A 27,782-nucleotide genomic window follows, 5' to 3' on the forward strand; every position below is an offset into this window, starting at 1 on the left:
CCAGGATGACCCCATGCCCTCAGGGGGGTCTCCTTCATCCTAGGTGGGTACCTGAGCAGACACATGTTTCTGCTGGGAACAGAAGTTCAAGCGGGCAGGAGCAGCAGCCATACTGGTCATGCTCAGCTCAGTAAACTCCAAGCGGGCCTGGCTGACGGTCACTGTCATTTCACAGCTTCCCACTGGATGTGGCCGATGAGAGGGGCACTCCGTTCACCTCCCCAAGGGGGTGTCGGACAACCACGCCCCTGCCCATGAGGCCCAATGCAGGCTCCAGGTGATCGTGCCCATGGAGGGATCAGCCCAACTGGACATGAAGAGGAAGCAGGGAAGGCCTGCTGCACAGACGCCAACCAGGACACAGCCAGGGCCCAGTCTCAGGCTGACACGGAGCTCAGCATACCCGGCTCTGACCCAGAGCCCCAAAAAATCCTGCCTCTGAGGCAGCAGGGGGACCTGGAGCCCAGCATGGTAGACCACAGAGGTAAGAAGGCTGGGGCAGTGCATGTCAGTATGTGGGGAGGGGGTGCTGAGCCACACAGGAGGAGTCCCCCAGACCTAGGGCTGGGCCTGGAGCAAAGGCTGGCCTCACATCACCCATCTTTGACACTGTAGTCAGCGTGAATCCTATGCTGAGTATTCTTCGGGATTCTCTGGGAAGCTTTCTGTCCCCGTATACGCACATCAGAAGACTGGCAATGTGTAACCTTCTCTTCTTTCACAGCTCTGGCCTCTAATTACAACCAGACTCGACTTTCAAGTCCTGTCCCTACAGCAATGGTTGCTACAGGTGCAGGATCCAGGGATAAACTGAGGGGAGATCGAGACCTGAGACTTTCCTTCCCAAAGACACCGGGCCAGCTGGGTACTGGCCACCACACTGGGCATATCGCACCTCTTTGCCTGCAGGACCCCAGACACAGGAAGCTATGTTCCACCCGCTCAACAAGAACATCCACCTCCAACTTCACCTGTACCTGCTGGGGCTTTGGCAGGAGAACCCAAGTCAGAGGATGAGTCACCACCTCTGCAGGGAGAGCCCTCCCTGGCTCCTGCCCAAGACCCAGCCACCCATGATGACTGACCCACCCCTGCAGGGAGAATGGGCCCCCGCTCTGAACAGAGACCCAGAGCCCTTTCTGGAAACACCTTGTCCAGGGGAGTGGTTGGCTCTGCAGCCTCCATCCCTGTCTGCTTCCAGTGGATGCCATCAACTTGCTCCCCACCCAGGGCAGATTGAGTTCCCTTCCCCTGAGCTTCTTTTCATCTGGTTTGTGTGTAGATTTCTTGTGATTTTTTTTTTTTTTTATGGCTTTATGTATTTTTTTCTGTTAAGTATTTGTTAATAAATTTTACTTTAATTGATGCAATTTTGGAATATTAAGGCCTTCACAATTCTGTGTAACCATCACCACTGTCTGCATTGGGACCCTCTCATTCTATCCCCCCCACTTCCCAGCAAAGCCTGGATTCATGTCAAGGATTCCCCATTCCTCCCTCCCCCGCCTGACAACATTTAGTCTTCTTCTTTCTCCATTTCTTCCCATTCTTTGGGTGTCCACAATCAAAGCCAATCACTGAAATGATAGAAAAATGGATTTTTTTCTGACTGATACTGAAAGTTATAGTCACTTAGTCTTGTTAGACTCTTTGAAACCCCATGAATTTTACAGTCCATGGAATTATCTAGGCCAGAATACTGGAGTGGGTAGCATTTCCATTCTCTAGGGTATTTTTCTGACTCTCCACATATTGAAAGACTAAACTTGAGAATTCTTGTTTTCATTTCATTTGAAGTAGCCTTTGGGTAACTGAAAGGACAGTGTAAGTACTTTCATGATATCATATGCAAAATGAAGCCCTTTGGGCAAATGTGGTCAGAACCTCCAGGTAGGCATTGATGTTGCAAGTGTGAAATCTCATCCTGAAGGGTGATGCTGAGCTCTTCCTCTTCCACAAGCAAATTCAGAGAATACGCCAAAAGAGAGAGCTGGAAAACGAACAACACCAATGACCAAAAGGTGTTCCTCATTGGACAAAGCTAGAGAAAACCCAACATCCTATGGCCCAAAAACCCTCTTGGAAATGAGTGTTCAGTAAGGAAGAGAAGAAATATGTGATGGTGGACAGGCCATGCCCATGACCAGTGTAGTTTAGAGATGGCATGACCTCTTATATGAAGACATACGCCAGTGTAAACCCTTTGCAGACAGCAGCGATGGTCATCACTGTGTAAGTGTTTACTCTGGTGACAACCTTCCCCGGGTACCACACGAGGGAACAGACCTGGGTCTCATCCTCTGCCCCACATCACTCCCTCAGGAAGGCAGCTCAGGTGCTTTCAGGACCTGCCTGCCTGTCTGGCTCATACATGAGCTGAGACCACATACAGGGTACACTTCACCTTCTCTTCTCTATGCACTGTGAACCTGCACAGTGGTCCTTCAGAACCTCAAGATGCTCTCCCAGTCCCACAATAGCCAGAAGCCACCCCAGGCATCAAAACACCTGTGGAGTCACTTTGGCCCAAGCCCTAGTTCTGGACCCCTGGAGCCTACTTCAGCCTTTACAGTGTGAATAATCAGGTCCTTTACGCAGATTCCCAGCTGTCAGATCTGAGCTTTGGATTCACAGTCAGCTCTGTCCCTCCCATGACAGCCAGGTGGGTCACAATGCAGGCAAAGGAGCACATGAGCTGAGTTTCAAGGGAGGCATTGAAAGGACAGCTGTGAATACAGCCTGTTGCAAACTGAGGGAGGGTCCAAACATGTCTAGGAAAGGCCTCTGCTGTGCAAGTGTGGAGGAGGGCCCTGATGGTGCAAAGGAAAGAGAGGTTCTCAGGGGCAAAGGCTCTTGGCCTCTCTTGTAGCAGCTCCAGTGGTAGCCTGTGAACATTGGACAGCCAATGTGGTCACATGAGCATGACTCTAATTTCCTCACAAAGCAAGAGAAAGGGGACAGGGTGTGGGAGTACCTGGAGGGTGTGGTGGGGTGGATGAAGGGAGGTGCCCTTCCTCTCTTCAGTGAAAACTGCTTTTGTGAGTCTCAGAGCTGCCAGACAGCAGTTACCACGTCAGGTCCCCACAGCACCCAGTGTGGGCTGGGTGCCTTAGACCCTGTCACACAGACAAGCCCCACCATGTGGCCTCCCTGAGTTCTAACAGCAGGAACCAGGGGTTTGTCTGGGTATGCACTTCCTTGCTATAGCTGAGTTATCCCCTTCTTAGAGCCCCAGTTTTGTCCTCTAGAATAAGGACATCGATTGCTACCTTAGCAGGTTGCTATTAATCCTGTGAAGACTCTTTAGGGTAATCCTACAATTAGTATCTGGTCTTAAGAGATATTGGGCTTCCCTGATACCTCAGCTCGTGAAGAATCCTCCTGCATTGCAGGAAACTCCAGTTTGATTCCTGGGTCAGGAATCCTGATCCGTCACAGAAGGGACAGGCTACCCAGTCCAATATTCTTGGGTCTCCTTTGTGGCACAGCCAGGAAAGAATCTGCCTGCAATGCGGGAGACCTGGGTTTGACCCCTGGGTTTGGAAGATCCCCTGGAGAAGGGAAAGGCTGCCCACTCCAGTATTCTTGCCTACAGAATTCCATGGATCATACAGTCTATGGGGTCGCAAAGAGTAGGACACAACTGAAGGACTTTTGACTTCACTTTTAAGAGATATCCCCTGAATCAAGAGTAGACTGGAGTCTCCCAGTGCCATCTGGCATGTCTTCCCTGAAGCCAGCCAAAACCCACACACTTGCATTTCCAGGGTCTCCACTTAGCCTGATGGACAGAAAACCCAGCGTGGTTCAAACTAACTCACAGAGAAGCAGGAGGACTCACAGGCAGACGACTTCCCTCAGGTCTCAGGTGGAGCTCCAGGACCACAGCAGGAACCAGTGCTCTCAATCCCTGGGCTCAGCAGCACCCTCAGTCTCAAGCCAGCGGCTCTGCCCTGATGGGAGCAGGAAGGTCACCAACTGCCGCAGGCTGGCCTCATGCCCCTCCCACTGCTGTAGACTGACCTCACCGACCCCGCCCCTTCCAGCAGAATGAGAGCTCCTCTTCCCCTTGATTCCAGCGTGAGTCCCGGCCCTGGGCCCCAATTGGTCACTGCCCCAGTCCTGAGCCCATCAAGGTGGCCAGGGAGGATGGAACACATCGATTGGACAGATCCAGGTCGTGTGACCATACTCTCCAGGACCCCTGTGAGCGCCTCACCATATGTCAGGGGTGGAGACAGTGCAATGTCCCAAGAGCAGGGCTGAGAATGCAGTCACTGTGTCCATGTGCTCAGTGTCCTGGAATGAGCTTGCACATAATCTCTACACACCACTTTGTTCTCTGCAGACAAAATATTCATGACACATCTCTTCCCTTCCCAACCGCAGTTTCACACAACTATATACAATGGAGCAAGGCCTCCTGTTTGAAGATAGGTTTGGAGATCCCCCTCCTAGCATCTAGGCTTCTTCTGTGTGTCATGTTAGAATAATTGATTCAGTCAAAAATACCCACGAGCACCACCACATGCTGCTCTGTGTTTTCAGGATTATTGCCTGTTCTGAGTAGAGGACATATCCCAGGGGCCCCTCCAATGGAGTGAATTTTGTCCAAGGAAGCACCTGAGACACTGAATCCCTGAATCATTTTGCTGTACACGTTAAACTAACAAATCTTTAAAAATCCATAATACCTGAATTAAGAAGAAAGGTATTCACTCATCAAAATTTTTTTTCAAAATTTCTTTTCAAGTTTGTTTGTTCTAAGTATGTGTCTTAATTGCTTTGGTGGTGTTTTGTGAGGCAGGGTTCCAGCTTACTTTCCCAATGGATGCAAAATAGCCCAATGGGCCTCCTCTCTCTGTTTACATATTAGTAAGCATTTTTCATAATCCCAAATAGCAAGGATTTCAGAGCTTTGGCAATTTGTGGAGCACCCTAGAAGCCAGTTTCCTTTTCTGTGTCTTCTCTTCGCATTTGGCCTTTGCCAGTTTCCAGTATACAGAAGTGCCTTCAGAAGGTTCTCTGTAGTGAACCATGCATGTTTCTTTGAGGACAGGGAATGTGAGCACAGAGGGGCTGAGTCTATAGTGGCCACTGACCATGCTGAGCAACCCAAAATTAAGTCTAGTGTGATAAAATCACATCTTATAAGGGATTTATAACTTTAACATTGAGAACTCCTGAAACAGAATATAAACAACCTGTTTAGAACATGCACAAAGAAGTTAAATAGCTGTATCTCCAAAGACACACAAATGTCCAGTAAGTTAAAGATATTCAGCCTCACTAGTCACTAGGAGAGACAAGGATCACCTTGACCTGTTATGATGGCACACTACATCAATTTGTGTTTTTTTGCGTTTATTTTTCACAGTTTACGATTTTATATATCTAAATAATATAGTAGTGGGGACAGCAATATAGGGGTGTGGGAGAAAAAAGCGTTATTATGGGAATATAGGAGATTAGGTGAAATCATGTGTGAACCTTTTGAAAATTGTAGAGCACCTTAGAATTTTAAAATCTTTCTATAAGAATATTAAAATTTTAAACACTCTTAGGTATGATATATCTTTTTTTAATTTTAAGTATTTGGTTTCGTCAAGTCTTAGTTGCTACCTGTTGGATCTTCACTACATTTTTCCAGGCCACTTGCTGTGGTGCACAGACTCCAGTTTTGCTGTACAGCCTCCAGAGTGTGCAAGCCTCAATAGTTCTGGGGCATAGACCCAGTTGCTTCATGGATGTAGGATTCCAGTTCCTGAGTCCCCTGAATTGCAAGGTGAACTCTCAATCACTGGGCCACCAGGGAAGTTCTCTGGTTTTCATCTTGAGGTGATGAAAGTTTCTGAAATTAAATACTGTAATGGCTATTTTTGAATAAAATAAAACCACTGATTTGTAAGCTCTAAATGGATGAATCACATGTTAGTATGAATTTTATCTCAATAGTGCTGTTACTTTAAGAGCCCCTTAAAAGATGAAGAGCTTGTAGGACATCAGGGGAGGCAGAGCACAGGCCAGCTCCAAGAGATTTTGATATTGAAATACTGGATAACCCTGTTGTGTGAGGTCAGTGGGTAGGGGGCACCAAGGCATCCTCCTAGGCTGCACTAAGCGCAGGCGTGTCTTGGTTTATTAAGTCTTGATTTATTGCCCTTCAAATATCATTTCCTTGAAAAAATATTTTTTAAAACAAATCTATCATTATGTTTTTTCCTATGGTCATGTATGGATGTGAGAGTTGGACTGTGAAGAAGGCTGAGCACCGAAGAATTGATGCTTTGAACTGTGGTGTTGGAAAAGGCACTTGAGAGTCCCTTGGATTGCAAGGAGATCCAACCAGTCCATTCTGAAGGAGATCAGCCCTGGGATTTCTTTGGAGGGGATGATGCTGCAGCTGAAACTCCAGTACTTTGGCCACCTCATGCGAAGAGTTGACTCATTGGAAAAGACTCTGATGCTGGCAGGGATTGGGGGCAGGAGGAGAAGGGGATGACAGAGGATGAGATGGCTGGATGGCATCACTGACTTGATGGATGTGAGTCTGAGTGAACTCCAGGAGTTGGTGATGGACAGGGAGGCCTGGTGTGCTGTGATTCATGGGGCCGCAAAGAGTCAGACACAACTGAGTGACTGAACTGAACTGAACTGATGGTTTGTAGCAACCCTTTGTGAAGCAAGTCTATTGATATCAAAGACCCTTTTCTCAGACAAGATCCCTTCACAGTTTCTGGAGCACAGATCTTTAGGGGACACCATTCAACCTGCTTTCTATAGAAAGTGACCCTCTTCTTCTAGGAACTGACTGAGTTCCCATATAAACTGGAACAACACCAGCCATGTGGGTGGGGTTCTGGGGAGAATGCGGACTCTGAAAACAAGATGGGTTGGGGCTAGGGGCTAGACTACCTCTAATCTTACCTTTTGGATTTTCACTTCAGTTCTGGGACAGGGTTGGCCTCACCACTTGGCTTCATTTTTATGCAGTCAGATTATCAGTTTGTGTGGCTTGTAGACTCTTCGCATATTTGGAAAGGCCTTCCTAGTCTAAGGATATAATAGTTGTTATCCCTTGGCTTCTACACAACTGTTTGTCTCTTGGCTTTTGGTTGCACATCTTTGGGCCAGCTGTAGGGTCTGTGTGTCTGTGTATAAAGTGTGAGACAAGAATATCTTTCCTAGATGACTACCTCGTTTTCTCACTATCAATCAAGAAAAGATATCCCTTTTCCCAACTATCTGAAATATTATGTTAATCTTCTACTAAAATTATGCATGTTTGGGAGTCTGTGTCTGGCTTTTTCATTATTTGCTTCATCTCTCTGAGAATCCATGCATCAAGGCCAGTCCAAGGCACACATGTCTTCACATTTCTGAGAAATCTGAATTGGGAGGCACCTAACAAGTCAGAACCTAAAAAATTGGCAGTATTTTTAGTGGTGGTTCATGAGGCAGTAATGCACCTTGTACTACACAGTGGCCTGAATTCTTCAACAAAATGATAATAATCATATCTTTAAAATCTGTCTCATCTCCTGGTAGGCCTTACCACACCTCATCACTTGACCTGATTTTTTCCCCTCAGGCGTTCCCTGAGGTATTCTTGCTCAGTTTTTCTGTGTGAAGCTTAGACTCAGTTTATCCTGAAAATCACTCTGAATGTTATTTAATTAGGATTGCATTAGATGTTAAACTAATAAGAAGTGACATTTCTCACATTCAATCTGATCATTAAGAACACTGTATATCTTCACAATGACTCAAGTAATTGCATGTGTATAGATTTCTCCAGAAGGTGCTGAAGTTTCCTTTATGTTCCTTCTGTTAATTCTGGGCATCTATACTGGAGATGCAGCATGAACAAAGTAGACACGATTTCCTGTCCTTGGACTTTTGCCTACCTGAGATTATAAAGATATTCCCCTATATCTTCTTCCAGGTTTTCTTACCTTCCCATTTAGATCCACTATTCACTTGGAACTGACTTTTGTGGACTGATTTTATTCCATCTACATGGGCAGTTCAGAGAAGGCAATGGCAACCCACTCCAGTACTCTTGCTTGAAAAATCCCATGGACAAAGGAGGCTGGTAGGCTGCAGTCCATGGGGTCGCTAGGAGTTGGACATGAATGAGCGACTTCACTTTCACTTTCATGCATTGGAGAAGGAAATGGCAACCCATGCCAGTATTCTTGCCTAGAGAATCCCAGGGACGCGGGAGCCTGGTGGGCTGCTGTCTATGGGGTCGTACAGAGTCGGACACGACTGAAGTGACTTAGCAGCAGCAGCAGCAGCACATGGGCAGTTAATAAAACACCATTGACTTAAAATCCACTTCACTGCTGACTGGTACTAGTAGTGTAATAAAGCAAGTACTCATATATGGGTAAGACTAGATATATTTGAAAGACAGAATCTCCTTTATTTTTCTTCAATTCATATCTTCGTATCTGGAGTTGGTGGAAAGGAAGTAGCCAATAATGACACCATTGTTTGGGCCTGAGAACAGGAAGCAGTGACAACTATGGGGGAGGCCCATGGTGGAACAGATGGGAAGTGACAAGTCATGGCTGTGGACTTGCCCGAGCTTGAGGCATCTCTTAGATATCAACATGAAGATGGGAGGTAGGCAGGTGGAGATGAAAGTAACAATTTATAACTCTGAGCCCTTTATAAAATTTTGTTATTTGAAAGCAAAAAAGTATTAAGACACCCATGGAGTCAAAAATAATGTGTACACTTTACAGTCAGCCCTCTGTAGCCTCAGTTTCACATCTGTGGATTCAAAAATCATGGGTCATGTCATAGTATGTATTTATCAAAAAACAATCCAGGTGTAACACCTGTGTTCACATCTGTGTTGGTTGAGGATTACCTATATATGTAATAGATACAGAATGCATCTATCACCCCAAATATTCTCTTGTCCTCTTCCCAACCACTTCAATCAACCCCAGGCAGCCAATAAAACTGCTGATCTCCGGAGAGTAGATCTACTTTTCTAGGATTTCATACAGATCGGATCAGGTATTTTCCTTTGTGTCTGACACCTATTGTTTGGCATAGTAAGTTTTTGGTTGCTTTTTGTTTGTTTATAAATTTCCTTAATTTATTTCTGTTAATGTTCAAGTCTTTTCCTTATAAGGAAATGTGCCCACTCTTTATAAAGTTCATTAGAAATATATGGATAACATTGTGTTTATTTATGCTGTTCGTGGTATTTGTATGTTTTAATTTAGCTTTTCATTTGGTTGCTCTGGGTATCAGTGTGGCATGTACTAGTTCCCTGAGTAGTACAGGAAACTGGGATCCCTGTATTGGGAGCATGGAATCTTCACCACTGGACCACCATGGGAGTCCTGGATATTCATCGTTTCATTTGCACTTTCTTTTTTCTTATTTCTAATTGAGTTATAGTTATTTTACAATGCTGAATTAGTCTCTGCTGTAAAATGAATGAATCATTTGTATGTGTACATATACACCCTCCCTGTTGATCTTCCACCCCTCATTCCCCTTTAGGTCATCCCAGAGCACCAAGCTGAGCTCTCTCTGCTGCCCAGCAGCTTCCCACTAGCTAGCATTTTACACATGGTAGTGTATATATGTCAATGTTACTCTATCAATTCGTCCCCTTCTTTCCCTCCCATGTTGTGTCCACGAGTTCATTTTTTAAAACTTACCTCTATTTCTGCTCTGTAAATAGACTCATCAGTACGATTTTCCTAGATTCCATAAACACACACACATACACACACACATATATATTATATATATGTATTATGTATATATGTATATTATATATATATGTATTATACATATGTGTGTATTTATATATATATATATATATATATATATATATATATATATATTCTGTTTTTAGTTGCTCAGTCCTGTCTGACTCCTAGCAACCCCATGAACAGTAGGGTCTCTCTCTCTCGCACCCCACTCCTGTACTCTTGCCTGGAAAATCCCATGGGCAGAGGAGCCTGGTAGGCTGCAGTCCATGGGGTCGCTAGGAGTCGGACATGACTGAACGACTTCACTTTCACTTTTCACTTCCATGCATTGGAGAAGGAAATGGCAAGCCAGTCCAGTGTTCCTGCCTGGGGAATCCCAGGGACGGGGGAGCCTGGTGGGCTGCAGTCTCTGGGGTCGCACAGAGTCAGACATGACTGAAGCAACTTAGCAGCCATATATATATTTATATATCCATTCTGTGGTTAGTTGTTCAGTCTTGTCTGAATCCTTGCAACCCAATGAACAGTAGGGTGCATGTATCTTTTCAAATTATGGTTTTCTAGGGTACTGCCAAGAAATGGGATTGCTGTGTCATAAGGTAGTCTTATTTTCAGAATTTTAAGGAACCTACATACTGCCCTCCATAGTGGCTATATCAATGTACATTCCCAGCAAGAGTACAAGAGGGTTCCCTTTTCTCTATAACCTCTTCTGCATTGTTTGTAGATTTTTTGATGATGTCAATTGTGACTGGTGTGAGGTAATACCACATTTGTAGTTTTGATTTGCATTTCTCTAGTACTGACAGAATAGTGAGTGATGTTGAACATCTTTTAATGGGTTTCTGGCCATCTATATGTCATCTTAAGAAGACATTAAAATCTTCTTCCATGTTCCAGCCTCCATTGATCTTTATTTCTGTTCTTGTGCTACTGCCGTAGTGTTTTGATTACTTCAGCTTTGTTGTATAGTCTGAAGTGAGGGAGGCTAATTGTTCCAGATTCATTTCTCATTCTTAAGATGATTTTAGCTATTTGGGTTCTTTTGTGTTTCCACACAAATTGTCAAAATTTTTGTTCTAATTCTGTGAAAAATGTCATTGGTAACTTGACAGATTGCATTGACTCTCTAGATCGCTTTGGGTAGTAGAGTCATTTTCAAAATATTGATTCACTCAATCCAACAACATGGTGTATCTCTCCATCTGTTTCTGTCATCTTTGATCTTTAAGCATAAGGTTTTGATATTCATGAATTTTAAAGGTGTCTGCAGTTCATTCCTTTATTAAGCTACTTCTGCATTGTTCACACGTTTATTGTTCATCTGTTGAACAATTGCTTCATTCTCCACCAAGTTTTGGCTATTTTAAGTAAAACTATTATAAACAGTTTAGTTCAGTGCATTTCAGTTTCTCAGTCATGTCTGACTCTTTGCGACCCCATGGACTACAGCACACCAGACTTCCCTATCCATCACCAACTCCTGGAGCCCGCTCAAACTTATGTTCATCACGTCGGTGATACCATCTCATCCAACCATTTCATTTTCTGTCATCCCCTTTTCCTCTCACCTTCAACCTTTCCCAGCATCAGGGTCTTTTCAAATGAGTCAGTTCTTCACAACAGGTGGCCAAAGTATTGGCGTTTCAGCTTTAGTGTCAGTCCTTCCAATGAATATTCAGTACTGATTTTCTTTAGGATGGACTGGTTGGATCTCCTTGCAGTCCAAGGGACTCTCAAGAGTATTCTCCAACACCACAGTTCAAAAGCATAAATTACTCAGAACTCAGCTTGATTTATAACCCAACTCTCATATCCATACATCACTACTGGAAAAACCATAGCCTTGACTAGACAGACCTTGTTGGCAAAGTAATGTCTCTGCTTTTTAATATGCTGTCTAGGTTGGTCATATATTTTCTTCCAAGGAGCAAATGCCTTTTAATTTCATGGCTGCAATCACGATCTGCAGTGATTTTGGAGCCCCCCAAAATAAAGTCTGACACTATTTCCACTGTTTCTGTATTGATTTGCCATGAAGTGATGGGACCAGATGCCATGATCTTAGTGTTCTGAATGTTGAGCTTTAAGCCAACTTTTTCTCTCTCCTCTTTCACTTTCATCAAGAGACTCTTTAGTTCTTCCTTGCTTTCTGGCATAAAGTTGGTGTCATCTGCATATCTGAGGTTATTGTTATTTTTCCTGGCCATCTTGATTCCAGCTTGTGCTTCATCCATCCCAGCATTTTTTATAATGTACTCTGAGAAATAGTGTCTTAGTTGCTGCTAAAAATTGACCTTTGGGGGGTGGCCAGAGGGACAGTTAAAATAAATGATGAGAGAGTTGCTTGGTAGCATAATGGTTAGGATTTTACCCTTTCTCTCTTGTGATCAGAGTTCAATCCCTGGTTGGGAAACTGATATTCAGCAAGCAGCATGGCCAAAACAAACCCCAAACAAACAAAAAACTGAAAGCTGAGTGTAAAAGTGCAGTTTGTAAGAAAAGCTCCTCATCTTTGAATTTCACTCCTCTCGCCCTCATTTTAGAAGGTTCTGAAGCATATACTCTTGTTCCTTGTAAAGATATTGTGTCAGAGTATGAGACTTCACCAGTTTTATGGGCCTAGCCCTTCATTAGCAGCATCAGAGGGGCTTGGGTTAAAAACAGAACCAAGGTAGCTATGACCGTGTCCACCCCGGGAATAAGTCCCATCAGGGCACCGTGGCTCACAAACTTAAGGGAATCTCTGCCCTCAGGACTGGCCCGCCTCCTTCTTTTCACCTGCTGATCGGAGGCCCAGACACCCCTATCATGGTTCCACCCCCTAGGGCCCGGATTTCAGATTGGCTTTGGGTAGCAGGGCTCTCTTACTTCTGTATCTGCCGGGACATGAGCATGTCTTAAAAGAGTGTGAGTGTTTCTGCTCTTGGGAAGCCTTGGCCAGCATTGCCTGAATTAGGACTTCTGTTCTGAGCCAGAGACAGAAGTCAGGCCATGGCAGTGAAAGAGTTGAATCCCAATAACTAGACCAGTGATCAGTGACAAGGCCCTGGCTGAGTGGCTTTGTAGAAATGAATTTCCACAAAGAAGCAGAAAGTTTTGAAAAAAGTAAAGTGCTTATTAGGATGAAAAACACTATGAGTGAATAAACTGTGCACTCTGAAAGAGGTTTCACCATTGTGGTGGCTTAAATCACTTATATGCAGTGTTTCTTACAGGTTTTCTGGCCAATCATCTTGCTCTGCCTGGTTCTGAGTTGGCATTTGGTTTATCTCAGGGTTCTTCCCGTGTGTGCATCTCTTAGCCAAGTCAGGTCCTAGCAAGGAAGCCTAAGGGTAGTTGATGTCACTTACTGACTGTAGGTTGGCACATTCTTGTCCTTTGACCCTTTGGAGCTTTTCTGCACATGTGTAGTGGAAAAGATCTCCTTGACCTTGAGAATGAGGATTCTGTGGTCTTTTATCTGCTATCTGAACAGAGATCAGCTCCTTTTCCCTCCTGCTATTGTCTTCATCTTGTAGTATCTGTCCACATAGGACAGCCTCTAGGTTCTCAGTCTGGGGCCTATCTCTCTTCTGCCTCATTTCCAGCTAGTGTGGGTGGAATGATGGGGTGTGAATTTACTACATCTGCATGGCATTCCAGGTATTGAGATCTGTGCATTTCCCCAGGTAGTCATCTCCCCACACCATCCTCCCAGGAAGCCTAGATACAGGATGTGGAGGGCTTATCTATATCTCTTATGTCCCCTTGCTTCTCTGTAACTTCCACTCCCACAGTGAGGAACAAGGCTCCCACCATCTGTCATTTATCTGTGCACTGTACCTTTCCAGATTATATAAACAGTGGTTTCAGAATTGTTAGCTACTTCTCTTCCCTTATGGCTCTGGTGGTAAAGAATCCACCTGCAGTGCAGGAGGCCAGGGTTTGATCCCTCGGTTGGGAAGATCCCCTGGAGAAGGGAAAGGCTACCAACTCCAGTATTCTGGCCTGGAGAATTCCATGGACTATACAGTCCACGGGGTCACCTAGAGTCAGACAGGACTGAGTGACTTTCACTTTCACACTCTGGAAAGAACTCCATAAAACAAACCTTACTGCTTATGTATAGTCCATTTTGCCTTTAATCTAGAGAGTCTGTTCATTTCAAAAGTTCACTTAGGTCAGCACCTTTTTCCCATCCCGTATAGTGAAGTTTTTCCATGCATTTCTAATACAGTTAGATTCTGTTGTATTTGGCATCCCATTCTATGTACTCCTATAGTCTGAAAAAATAAGTTTGAATAGATCATGATTGATCCCTTGAACTATATGAATTGATATGTTTAGCAAATGCATATTAACAGGTATCCATTTAAAGGATCACTTCAAATTCCCCACCCTAGGATCTGTTTTAACATCTTGTGTAGATTTGCCTTTCCAAGAATGTCATCAATGAGGTCATACTGTGCACAGCCTCTTCAGACTGGATTCTTTCACTTAGCCATATGCATCTAACACTTATCCCTGTCTTTCTTTTTTTTTTTTTTTCATTGCAGAAAGAAAGTTTTATTCAAGCTTTATCAAATGGACTGTTCAAAAAGCATATACAAGTGCAAAAAAATGTCACATGCAATCAAACTTGTCTTGCCTTTTATAGTCACTGGTTCTCTTTTGGAAAATAACACACATTTGAGTGACTTCTTCTAATTCAAACATTTCCCAACTGTTTCTATTTATTTCCTTCTTTAAAGCAAGCAACAATAGATACATTTTAAGTCACTGATCATCTTTCTCATCTTTATCCTACCTGTCTTTCAAGTGATACCTTTTCACTCCTATACACTGTTGAGTATTATTCCTTTGCATGTGTATAGGAGGGAAAACAATTTCCCTCTGCCCTTTTGGTTCTTGTTTGAGCCTTACTTCTCCAAAATTAAAGCCGAATTATCAGGAGAGAAACAGAAGTTTAATAACATATATACCTCTTGCATACATGGGAGATGCCAGGGAAAACTGAGTCACTTCCTGCAGTGACCAAAGCCATCACCTTAAATACCGTCTTCAGCTAAAAACATATGAAAGACTTTGGTGGAAAAGGGGAGACCAGTTATGGCAGGTTATCATGGAAAGCACAGTAAACAAGAATATGATTCTTTGCATATTTACGTCAGGACCTCTTCACTGATAAAGAGTTCCTTGAGATGTAACTATCCTGTTTCAGGTACAAAGAGGGACATCCCCTTACAAACAGAGACTTCCCTACTCAACGTAAATGTAACTCACAAAAGGGCAACTTCAGGCTCCCCTGGTGTTCTACTGGTTAAGGATTTGCCTGCTAATGCATGGGATAGGGTTTTATTTTTGGTCCAGGAGTATCTTACATGCCTCAGAGTAGCTAAACTCATCCAAAACAACTACTGAGCCAGCACTCTGGAGCCTGGGAGTCACAACTACTAAACACATGCACCATAACAGCTGAAGCCTGCACACCTTGATCCCGAGCTCTGCAACAAGAGTAACCCCTACTCACCAAAACTAGAGAAAGCCCTCTCAAAGCAATGAAGATCCAACATGGGAAAAAATAAATTAATAAATCTTAAAATTAAAAAGGGTAGCTTCTACTCAGCTTTTCTTTTTTCTTATTTTTTTGAATTAAATAGAGCAAAAAAAAAAAAACTATGTCAGAGACTTATCTTAGGGTGACATGTTCTGCCCCCTTGACTTTAATGTAACCCAATTTACCTACACATTCATCAACTGAAGGATATCACAATTTTTTTTTTAAATTTATAGCCATTTTGTATAGAAGTTCAGTGCAAAATTGCATCCTTGATTGCATTTGGACATAGATTTTCAGAGCAATTGCCTAAATACTGAAAGCACGATTGTCAGATCCCAAGGTGAGACTTATTTAACTTTGGGGAAAACTGCCAAACTGCCTCAGAATGTGACTATACATGCATTCCACCAGTAACGAAGGATAGGTCCTCTTGTTGCTCACCCTCCAGTGATTGGTTTTATCATATAGTTGGAGTTTAGTTGGAGTTAGTTTATCATATAGTTGGAGTTGCAGTCCTAATAGTTGTGGTGTGATATATCATGATTTTGATCTGTAATTTCCAGATCATACATGATGTTGAACTTAGGTGATATTATTAACAACTAAAGAAATTCCGAAATGTGCTGCAAAGTGAGTAAACTTTGAAGTCACTATGCTAAGTGAAACAAGCCAGGCACAAAAGGACAGACATTCTATGATTGCATTATGAAGTGTCCATGTAAGTCTACTGCAAAGACAAAGTAGAAAAAGGGTACCAGGGGCTGAGGAGAGTTAGACCTGTTGGTCTAGGACAAGGGCCAATGACCATGTATGATGGTGGTGGTGGTGGTAGTGGTGGTAGATGCTCCATCATATCTGACTCTTTGTGAACCCATGGACCATAGCCCACCAGGGTCCTCTTTCCATGGAGTTCTCTAGGCAAGAATCTGCAGTGGGTGGAATTCCCTTCTCTAGGGGATGAGCCTCTGGCAAACCTCCAACTTCACCTGGCAGAACTCTAAGCCAGATGTCATTGCCCCAGTTGAGTTCAGTTCAGTCACTTAGTGATGTCTGACTCTTCCCTCTCCAGTTGAGCCTGGACTACCTAGGAGAGATAGGACACAGCCAGTAGCAATACCTTCTCACAAAGCTTCCTGCTCAGCACCTACCACAATTTCTACACTCTTGGTCTGTCTCCTTTAGGTCTGAGAGCTCAATGCTTCTTGGAAGTTAGGTTTTTTTCTTTCCTTCTCAGAAGATGGAACCTAGCACATAGCCCCGTGCCTCATCCTGCCAGCCAAGGACATCAGCTCCTCTTACTGAAGAGCCATGTGTCACTTGTGTCCTACACAAGTCCTCAAATTAATAACAACAATGCCAAGGAGAAGACCTAGGGTCAGGGAGGGCTGAAGGTTAGTTAAATTATCACCAGATTCACCAGACTGCCAGCAGCCATGAGTGGCAGATACTTCCTACTGGCATGACATCTTGGGGATCATTTCCTCGACCTAGTGACAACGTACCTGGGTGACACTGTGAAAATATGATCAGTGGGTAGTCAGATATGGAGGGAAAAGTGGAAATGGACAGAAGGTGGATCCTGCAGCAAGAGCTGACTTTCTGGGTTGATGTGGTTGGCTTAGAATTTAAATGGAACTGTGTAGTGGTGAGGTTATTTAATCTTAGACCAAGCCCTTGGACTCCACATGCTCTTGAATGTTTATTTGTTTTGCTCTCATTAAGCTTTCTTGACTTTCCCAAAACTTCAGAAGATTAGGCAGTATGGAGCAGGAAGGGAGTGAATGATCAGAGATAATTTAAATCCTAGCTCTAAACTATGAGAGTCTAAGATATTGGCAGTTACAAAAAGATATCCCTCCTCCAAGAGTATAGTTCTGTAAATAGTTTTCAGAAGTCAGGAGGCTTTCAGAGATTGAACTTGGCTGATGAAGTAGTTGTTTGCCTATTCCATATTTCGTAGGGCACCCTCCTTACTTTTGGTCTTTAAAATCTAAATTAATGAGGAAATCTGCTCCTAGCAAACACAGTCAGTGTTGTCCTGCCACCACCAACATGCAATCTGAAAACCAAAGCGAGAAAAAGAAGAGCATGAAAGGACAACCCAGTACAGCTTACAGAAACCAGAACCTTTCTCAACTCACCCTCATTCCATCCCCATTCTGCCTCCACTGACGTGTCTCAATCTGCTGTCATAATTCAACAGCAAATATGCATGTGTGCTCAGTCGCTTCAGTCATGTCTGATGCTGTGTGACCCCATAAACTGTAGCCCACTAGGCTTCTATGTCCATGGATTCTCCAGGCAAGAATACTATAGTGGTTTGCCATGCCCTCCTCCAGAGGGTCTTCCCAACCAAGAGATCAAACCTGAGTCTCTTATGTCTCCTACATTGGCAGGTGGGTTCTTTACCACTAGAGTCACCTGGGAAGCCCCAGCTCAAAAACATTTAACAAGAAATGCGCTCCAGGCCTGTTTGTTCTGTCATCAATCAAAAACCACCAAGATTTGGTAAGAACCAAAACAAGCAAACAATGAAAATTTGTGAAGACAAACTACACTCAAGGATTCTCTATGCCCACAACCAGTTCAATCACACACAGCTCTAATGGGGAGAGTCTAACTCTGTCTGGGCAAAGGTGTGCCTCGCTCCCAGCCTGATGGTCATTAGGTCACCTTGACTTGGTTTCTGTTCTAGGCCAAAGCTGTCCATGGAATGTAATGTGGACTACAAATTCAAGCTCCATATAAAACTCCAATTTTCCATTATCCACATTTAAAAAGCAAAAATAAGCATTGGAAATTAATATTCAAATTATATTTTAATCCAACACACACAAAAAATATCACTTTAATATGTGATCAGTATGTCACAACTCATGGATGGCATGCAGATAAAGCTGTCCTTGTTTTTATGTCTAAATACGTTCCTTTTGAAGACAGTGCCTCTCTTGGGATGTGAAGTGGAAATTGGAACCCATTTTTCTTGAGAGTGAGCCTGTCACTAACACCCATCATAAGCTCTGTATATGGATAATTAATCACAGCCACTACTAACTGTGATCAAAAGTCTACAATGAACAAAAGCCCAGGGCTTCACAGGTGAATGCTATCAAAGGTTTCGTGATGAGCTAACACCCATCCTGATCAAAATTTTTCAAAAACTGCAAGCAGGAGGACACTCTGAAACCCATTCTGTGAAACTGCCATCACAGTGATACCAAAGCCAACAGAAATACCACACAGAAAAGAAAATAAAAAGCCAATATCATTGATGAACATAGATGTAAAAATCTTGAACAAAACACTAGAAGAAAAAAAATAAAACGACACACGATGCTACATAAAAGGATCACACACCAAGTTCAAGTGGAGTTTATCCCAGAGTGTGTAAATTTTTCTCTATATGCAAATCAAACTATTTTATACACTGTTAACAAATTGAAAGATAAAGATCATATGATAATCTCAATAGGTGCAGAAAAGTGTTTTGACAAAAGTCAACACCAACTTATGATTAAAAAAAAAAAAAAAACTCTCCAGAAAATGGGCACTTTCCAGAAAATAGGCTCCAGAAGGAGCCTACCTCAACATAATAAAGCTCATGTATGACAATCTCACAGCAAACATTATTCTTGATGGTGAAAACCTGAAAGCATTTCCTCCAAAATCAGGAACAACCAGGGTGACTACTCTCACTGTTATACAATATAGTTTTGTAAGTCATAGCCAGAGCAATTAGACAAGAAACACAAATTAAAACAATCCAGATTAAAAAAAAAAAAGAAGAAGTAAAACTCTCATTGTTTGCAGATGACCTGTTTCTATACATAGAAAACCCTAAAGATACAACCAGAGAATTACAAGAGTTAATCAATGAATTTAGTAAAGCACTGCTGCTACTGCTGCTAAGGCACTTCAGTTGTGTCCAACTGTACGACCCCATAGACAGCACCACCAGGCTCCACCATCCCTGGATTCTCCAGGCAAGAACACTGGAGTGGGTTGCCATTTCCTTCTCCAATGCATGAAAGTGAAAGTGAAGTCGTTCAGTTGTGTCTGACTCTTAGCGACCCCATGGACTGCAGCCCACCAGGCTCCTGCATCCATGGGATTTTCCAGGCAAGAGTACTGGAGTGGGTGCCAAGTAAAGCACAGGACACATAACATACAGAAATCCCTTGCATTCCTATACAACACCAATGAAAAATCAGAAAAAGAAATTAAGGAAACAGTATCATTCACAACTGCAAGAAGAATAAAATACCTAGGAATAAACCTACCTAAAGAGACAAAACATGTGTATGCAAGTAAGAAATTCTGTATTATGAAAGATATCAAAGATGACACAAAAGACAGGTATATGATGTTCTTGAAATGGAAGAATCAATATTGCGAAAATGACTGTAATACCCAAAGCAATCTGCAGATTCAATTCATCTCTATCAAATTACCAATGGCATTTTTCAAAGAACTAGAACATATAATTTTATAATTTGTATAAAATAAAACAAGACCCTTAATGGCCAAAGCAATCTTGAAAAAGAAAGGTGGAACTAGAGGTTTCAACTTTTCTGACATCACACGATACTACAAAGCAAGTGTCATCAAGACAGCACGCTATTGGCACAAGAACAGAAATATAAACCAATCGAAGAAGATACCAAGCTAAGAGATAAACTCATGCACCTATAGGTACCTTTTCTTTCGCAAAGGAGGCAAGAATATAATGTGGACAAAAGACAGAAAAGAGAGCCTCTTCAATAAGTGGTTCTGGAGAAACTGGACAGCTACATGTACAAGAATCAAATTAGAACACTTCTTAGCACTATACACAAAAGTAAATGCAAGATTGGTTAAAAGCCTGAATGTAAGGCCAGAAACTAAAACTTTAGAGGAAAACATAGGCAGAACCCTTTTTGATATATATCAAAGCAAGAGCCTTTTTGACCCACCTTTTAGAGTAATATAAAAACAAACCAAACACACACACACATGCACACACACACACACACGTGCGCACAGATGGTGTTTAGCTAAACTTCAAATTATTTAAGCAGCAAAGAAAACTATAAACAAGATGGAAAGACAACTGTCAGTATGGGAGAAAATAATTGCAAACAAAGCAACTGAAAAATTATTTCATTTCAAAGTTTACAGGTGGATCATACAGTTCGATATCAGAAAAAACAAACAACCAATTAAGAAATAAGCAGAAGACTTAAATAGACATTTCTCCAAGAAGACATTCAGGGGTCAACAAGTATATGTAAAGATGATCAACACTGCCCATTATTAAAGAAATGCAAATCAAAACCAAATGAGGTATCATGTCGCACCAGTCAGAATGGCCATCATCAAAAATTCTACAAACAATAAACACTGGACAAGAAATGGGAAAAAGAGAAGCCTCTAGCACTCTTGGAATAGAAATGGATATAGCCACTAAGGAGAACACTATAGAGGCTTCTTTATAAACTAGGACTAAAACTATTATATGACCAAACAATCCCCTCCTGGGCATATACTCTGAGACAATAATAATTGAAAAAAGACATATGTACCCCAATGTTCATTGCAGCACAATTTGCACACCCAGGGCATGGAAACACCAAGATGTTCATCAATAGATGCATAGACAAAGAAGTTGTGGAACATATACACAATGGAATATTCAGATCAGATCAGATCAGTCACTCAGTCGTGTCCGACTCTTTGTGACCCCATGATCGCAGCACGCCAGGACTCCCTGTCCATCACCAACTCCCAGAGTTCACTGAGACACACGTCCATCGAGTCAGTGATGCCATCCAGACATCTCATCCTCTGTCGTCCCCTTCTCCTCCTGCTCCCAATCCCTCCCAGCATCAGAGTCTTTCCAATGAGTCAACTCTTCGCATGAGGTGGCCAAAGTACTGGAGTTTCAGCTTTAGCATCGTTTCTTCCAAAGAAATCTCAGGGCTGATCTCCTTCAGAATGGACTGGTTGGATCTCCTTGCAGTCCAAGGGACTCTCAAGAGTCTTCTCCAACACCACGGTTCCAAAGCATCAATTCTTTGGTGCTCAGCCTTCTTCACAGTCCAACTCTCACATCCATACATGACCACAGGAAAAAACATAGCCTTGACTAGATGGACCTTTGTTGGCGAAGTAATGTCTCTGCTTTTGAATATGCTATCTAGGTTGGACATAACTTTCCTTCCAAGGAGTAAGCGTCTTTTAATTTCATGGCTGCAATCACCATCTGCAGTGATTTTTGACCCCCAAAAATAAAGTCTGACACTGTTTCCACTGTTCCCCCATCTATTTCCCATGAAGTGATGGGACCGGATGACATGATCTTCATTTTCTGAATGTTAACTTTTAGCCGACTTTTTCACTCTCCACTTTCACTTTCATCAAGAGGCTTTTTAGTTCCTCTTCACTTTCTGCCATAAGGGCGATGTCATCTGCATATCTGAGGTTATTGATATTTCTCCCGGCAATCTTGATTTCAGCTTGTTTTTTCCAGTCCAGTGTTTCTCATGATGTACTCTGCATAGAAGTTAAATAAACAGGATGACAATATACAGCCTTGACAAACTCCTTTTCCTATTTGGAACCAGTCTGTTGTTCCATGTCCAGTTCTAACTGCTGCTTCCTGACCTGCATACAAATTTCTCAAGAGGCAGATCATGTGTTCTGGTATTCACATCTCTTTCAGAATTTTCCACAGTTTATTGTGATCCACACAGTCAAAGGTTTTGGCATAGTCAATAAAGTGGAAATAGATGCTTTTCTGGAACTCTTTTGTTTTTCCATGATCCAGCAGATGTTGGCAATTTGATCTCTGGTTCCTCTGCCTTTTCTAAAAGCAGATTGAACATCAGAAAGTTCATGGTTCACATATTGCTGAAGCCTGGTTTGGAGAATTTTCTTTTTTTTTATTTAACTTTAAAATATTGTATTGGTTTTTCCATATATCAAATTGAATCTGCCACAGGTATACATGTGTTCCCCATCCTGAACCCTCCTCCATCCTCCCTCCCCATACCTTCCCTCTGGGTCGTCCCAGTGCACCAGCCCCAAGCATCCAGTATCGTGCATTGAACCTGGACTGGCGACTCATTTCATATATGATATTATACATATTTCAATGCCATTTTCCCAAATCATCCCATCATCTCCCTCTCCCTCTCCCACAGAGTCCAAAAGACTGTTCTATACATCAGTGTCTCTTTTGCTGTCTCGTATACAGGGTTATTGTTACCATCTTTCTAAATTCCATATATATGCGTTAGTATACTGTATTGGTGTTTTTCTTTCTGGCTTACTTCACTCTGTATAATAGGCTCCAGTTTCATCCACCTCATTAGAACTGATTCAAATGTATTCTTTTTAATGGCTGAGTAATACTCCATTGTGTATATGTATCACAGCTTTCTTATCCATAGGTCTGCTGATAGACATCTAGGTTGCTTCCATGTCCTGGCTATTATACACAGTGCTGTGATGAACATTGGGGTACACGTGTCTCTTTCCCTTCTGGTTTCCTCAGTGTGTATGCCCAGCAGTGGGATTGCTGGATCATAAGGCAGTTCTATTTCCAGTTTTTTAAAGAATCTCCACACTGTTCTCCATAGTGGCTGTACTGCCACCAACAAGTGTAAGAGGGTTCCCTTTTCTCCACACCCTCTCCAGCATTTATTGCTTGTAGACTTTTGGATCGCAGCCATTTTGACTGGAGTGAAATTGTATCTCATAGTGGTTTTGATTTGCATTTATCTGATAATGAGTGATGTTGAGCATCTTTTCATGTGTTTGTTAGTCAATGTGTTTGTTAGCCATCTGTACGTCTTCTTTGGAGAAATGTCTATTTAGTTCTTTGGCCCATTTTTTGATTGGGTCATTTATTTTTCTGGAATTGAGCTGTAGGAGTTGCTTGTATATTTTTGAGATTAGTTGTTTGTCTGTTGCTTCATTTGCTATTATTTTCTCCTATTCTGAAGGCTGCCTTTTCACCTTGCTAATAGTTTCCTTTGTTGTGCAGAAGCGTTTAAGTTTAATTAGGTCCCATTTGTTTATTTTTGCTTTTATTTCCAATATTCTGGGAGGTGGGTCATAGAGGATCCTGCTGTGATGTATGTCAGAGAGTGTTTTGCCTATGTTCTCCTCTAGGAGTTTTATAGTTTCTGGTCTTACATTGAGATCTTTAATCCATTTTGAGTTAATTTTGTGTATGGTGTTAGAAAGTGCTCTAGTTTCATTCTTTTACAAGTGGTTGACCAGTTTTCCCAGCACCACTTGTTAAAGAGATTGTCTTTAATCCATTGTATATTCTTGCCTCCTTTGTCAAAGATAAGGTGTCCATATGTTCGTGGATTTATCTCTGGGCTTTCTGTTTTGTTCCATTGATCTATATTTCTGTCTTTGTGCCAGTACCATACTGTCTTGATGACTGCGGCTTTGTAGTACAGCCTGAAGTCATGCAGGTTGATTCCTCCAGTTCCATTCTTCTTTCTCAAGATAGCTTTGGCTATTCGAGGCTTTTTGTATTTCCATACAAATTGTGAAATTATTTGTTCTAGCTCTGTGAAGAATACTGTTGGTAGCTTGATAGGGATCACATTGAATCTATAAATTGCTTTGGGTAGTATACTCATTTTCACTATATTGATTCTTCCAATCCATGAACATGGTATATTTCTCCATCTATTAGTGTCCTCTTTGATTTCTTTCACCAGTGTTTTATAGTTTTCTATATACAGGTCTTTAGTTTCTTTAGGTAGATATATTCCTAAGTATTTTATTCTTTTCATTGCAATGGTGAATGGAATTGTTTCCTTAATTTCTATTTCTATTTTCTCATTATTAGTGTATAGGAATGCAAGGGATTTCTGTGGTTGATTTTATATCCTGCAACTTTACTATAGTCATTGATTCGTTCTAGTAATTTTCTGGTGGAGTCTTTAGGGTTTTCTATGTAGAGGATCATGTCATCTGCAAACAGTGAGAGTTTTACTTCTTCTTTTCCAATTTGGATTCCTTTTATTTCTTTTTCTGCTCTGATTGCTGTGGCCAAAACTTCCAAACCTATGTTGAACAGTAATGGTGAAAGTGGGCACACTTATCTTGTTCCTGACTGAATTTTGAGCATTACTTTACTAGCATGTGAGATGAGTGCAATTGTGCAGTAGTTTGAGCATTCTTTGGCATTGCCTTTCTTTGGGATTGGAATGAAAACTGACCTTTTCCAGTCCTGTGGCCACTGCTGAGTTTTCCAAGTTTGCTGGCATATTGAGTGCAGCACTTTCACTGAGCCTCAAAAGGATCAAATACAAGTCAGTTTAACTGAGGTGGATGAATCTAGAGCCTTTGATACAGATTGAACTAAGTCAAAAAGAGATAAACAAATATCATATACCAGTGCATATATATGGAATCTTAGAAAATGGTACTGCTGAAGTTTTTTTCGAGGCAAAAATAGATACACAGATGCAGAGGAAAGACTTGTCTGCCTAGCTATGGTAGGAGAGGGTGGGCCAAATTGAGAGAATAGCATGGAAACATAGCCAGTAGCATATATAAAATAGCTAGCTAGTGGAAAGTTGCTATATTATATAGGGAGACCAACACAGTGCTCTGTGATGACCTAGAAGGGTGGGATGGTGGGAGGTGGGAGGGAGGCTCACCAAAGAGGGGATATATATATATACTTACAACTGATTCATGTTGTTGTATGAGGGAAAGCAACTAAACGTTGTAAAGCAGTTATTCCTCAATTAAAAATAAATACATTTGAAAAATTTCACTCAATATATCTGTACTGTCATCTAAACTATATGGGATCATTTTCTATTCATAGCTACTTCCCCAATATATTTTAGTGTTTATTCATTCCTTAATGATTTTGAAATATGATTTTAATAGCTACACCCTATTCCTCAATATCTTACATAAATTAGAAAATTTTCAGTCTCATCATAGAAATATAATACCAAAATAGTTTTATATTTAAAATTAAACCTTTCATGTTAAATTCAGTTTAAAGAGAATTCCTCCAAAGATCTAAAATTCTTATGAAAAGTCATTATTTGGAATTTTTTTCATCTGTTATGCTTTACTGTCATTTTTTCTAACGACTCTTTTACTCATGTAATTTTTCCTCTGACTGTACTTTTTCAGTGAATTAACATTTTAAATTTAAAGAATGTCAAGAGGGACCCTTGTGTGTGTTAGTCACTCAGCCATGTCCAATTCTTTGTGACCTATGGACTGTATCTTGACAAGCTCTTCTGTCCAAACAATTCTGCTGGCAAGAATATTGGAGCTGAATGACTTGCACAGAGTCCTGGACTCCGAGACAGGAATTCTGAGTTCAAATCCCAGCTCAAGCGATAACCTGCTGAGTGACCCTGGGCAAATCACACAATGATCTGAGGCTCAACCATTTCAACTGCAAAATGGACGCAAAACCAGTACCTCCTCCCAGGGTGGTGAAACCAAAGGAAATGCTTATTTAGACTAGGGTGTTGGAGGGTCTCCAGCAGCCTCTCCTTGTGTGAATCTTTTCTGGAACTGGGCTCTCCTTAACCTGTGGGTAAGGGTTCAGTGTGGAGCTGGGGAGCCAGATGGGGCTGGACGTGCACTGAGGCAAAAAAAAAAAAAAAAATGCTAGTTTTTTTTTTTTTTTCAGGGGGGAAGCCACATCGTTTTCAGATCGCAGAGTGGGGCCTCCACCAAGGACCCGGGAGGTGAACAATCAGAAATGAACTCCGAATACCCCACAGCAGGGATGAAGCCTTCCTGGTAAGAACCTTCTCTCCAGTCCAGGTTCTAGTGTGATATGGTGCTGGTCTCAGAGTTCTCCATGTCTCCACCAGGCAAAGAGCCCCTGGGAGCTGCTGCTGCTGCTAATTCACTTCAGTTGTGCCCGACTCTATGTGACCACATAGACGGCAGCCCACCAGGCTTCCCTGTCCCTGGGGTTCTCCAGGAAAGGACACTGGAGTGGGCTCTCATTTTCTTCTCCATTGCATGAAAGTAAAAAGTGAAAGTGAAGTCGCTCAGTAGTGTCCAACTCTTAGCAATCCCATGGACTGCAGCCTACCGGGCTCTTCCGGCCATGGATTTTCCAGGCAAGAGTAGTGTAATGGGTGCCACTGCCTTCTCCACTTCTGTATACTGGAAACTGGCAATGGTGACATGTTAGGAGAAGAGACAGAAAAGGATACCTGTCTCTTGGGTGCTCCACAAATTACCAAAGACCTGAAGTTCTTAATACTTGGGATTTTGAAAAATGTTTCTTAATATGTAAATGGAGAGGGAAACCCAGTGGGACTGTTTGGTATCCATTGGGAAAGTAAGTTGAATCCCTACCTCACAAAACACCACCAAAGCAATTAGAAACATGCCAACACTTGAAACCTTGACAAATTTTAGAACTAATTTTGATGAGCGAATATCGTGTTTTTTTTATTTGTTTGTTTGTTTTTAACTTGAGGTATTGTGTGAAGAAAGCTGAGCACAGAAGAATTGATGCTTTTGAACTGTGGTGTTGGAGAAGACTCTTGAGAGTCCCTTGGACTGCACGGAGACCCAACCAGTCCATTCTGAAGGAGATCAGCCCTGGGATTTCTTTGGAGGGAATGATGCTAAAGCTGAAACTCCAGTACTTTGGCCACCTCATGCGAAGAGCTGACTCATTGGAAAAGACTCTGATGCTGGGAGGGATTGGGGGAAGAAGGAGAAGGGGACGATAGAGGATGAGATGGCTGGATGGCATCACTGACTCCATGGACATGGGTCTGAGTGAACTCCGAGAGTTGGTGTTGGACAGAGAAGCCTGACGTGCTGCAGTTCATGGGATCACAAAGAGTCGGACACGACTCAGCGACTGAACTGAACTGAACTGATGTTCCTTCTACTCCTGCTTTGGAGAGTTTTTATCATAAATGGATGTTGAATTGTCAAAGGCTTTCTCTTCATCTACTGAGATAATCATATGGCTTTTGTTTTTCAATTTGTTAATGTGGTATATTATATTGATTGATTTGCAGATATTGAAGAATCCTTGCATCCCTGGGATAAAGCCCACTTGGTCATGGTGTATGATCTTTTTAATGTGTTGTTGGATTCTGATTGCTAGAATTTTGTTAAGGATTTTTGCATCTATGTTCATCAGTTATATTGGCCTGTAGTTTTCCTTTTTTGTGGCATCTTTGTCAAGTTTTGGTATTAGAGTGATGGTGGCTTCATAGAATGAGTTTGGAAGTCTACCTTCCTCTGCAATTTTCTGGAAGAGTTTGAGTATGATAGATGCTAGCTCCTCTCTAAATTTTTGGTAGAATTCAGCTGTGAAGTCATCTGGACCTGGGCTTTTGTTTGTTGGAAGATTTTGGATTACAGTTTCAATTTCTGTGCTTGTGATGGGTCTGTTAAGATTTTCTATTTCTTCCTGGTTCAGTTTTGGAAAGTTGTACTTTTCTAAGAATTTGTCCCTTTCTTCCAAGTTGTCA

At 42.1% G+C, this 27,782-nt stretch overlaps 1 protein-coding gene across 1 annotated transcript in view; it reads left to right on the forward strand.

Moving 5' to 3' along the window:
* The first annotated feature begins 264 nt into the window (after positions 1 to 264).
* LOC133234712 (uncharacterized) overlaps positions 265 to 27,782 on the forward strand; it is a 92,652-nt gene continuing 65,134 nt past the window's right edge. The window contains exons 1-2 of the mRNA XM_061395604.1: positions 265 to 484; positions 725 to 865. Coding sequence (XP_061251588.1) covers positions 265 to 484; positions 725 to 865 — 361 coding nt within the window. The remainder of the gene's footprint in view (positions 485 to 724; positions 866 to 27,782) is intronic.

This window comes from Bos javanicus, chromosome 21, assembly GCF_032452875.1.
Source record: "Bos javanicus breed banteng chromosome 21, ARS-OSU_banteng_1.0, whole genome shotgun sequence".
NCBI lineage: Eukaryota > Metazoa > Chordata > Mammalia > Artiodactyla > Bovidae > Bos > Bos javanicus.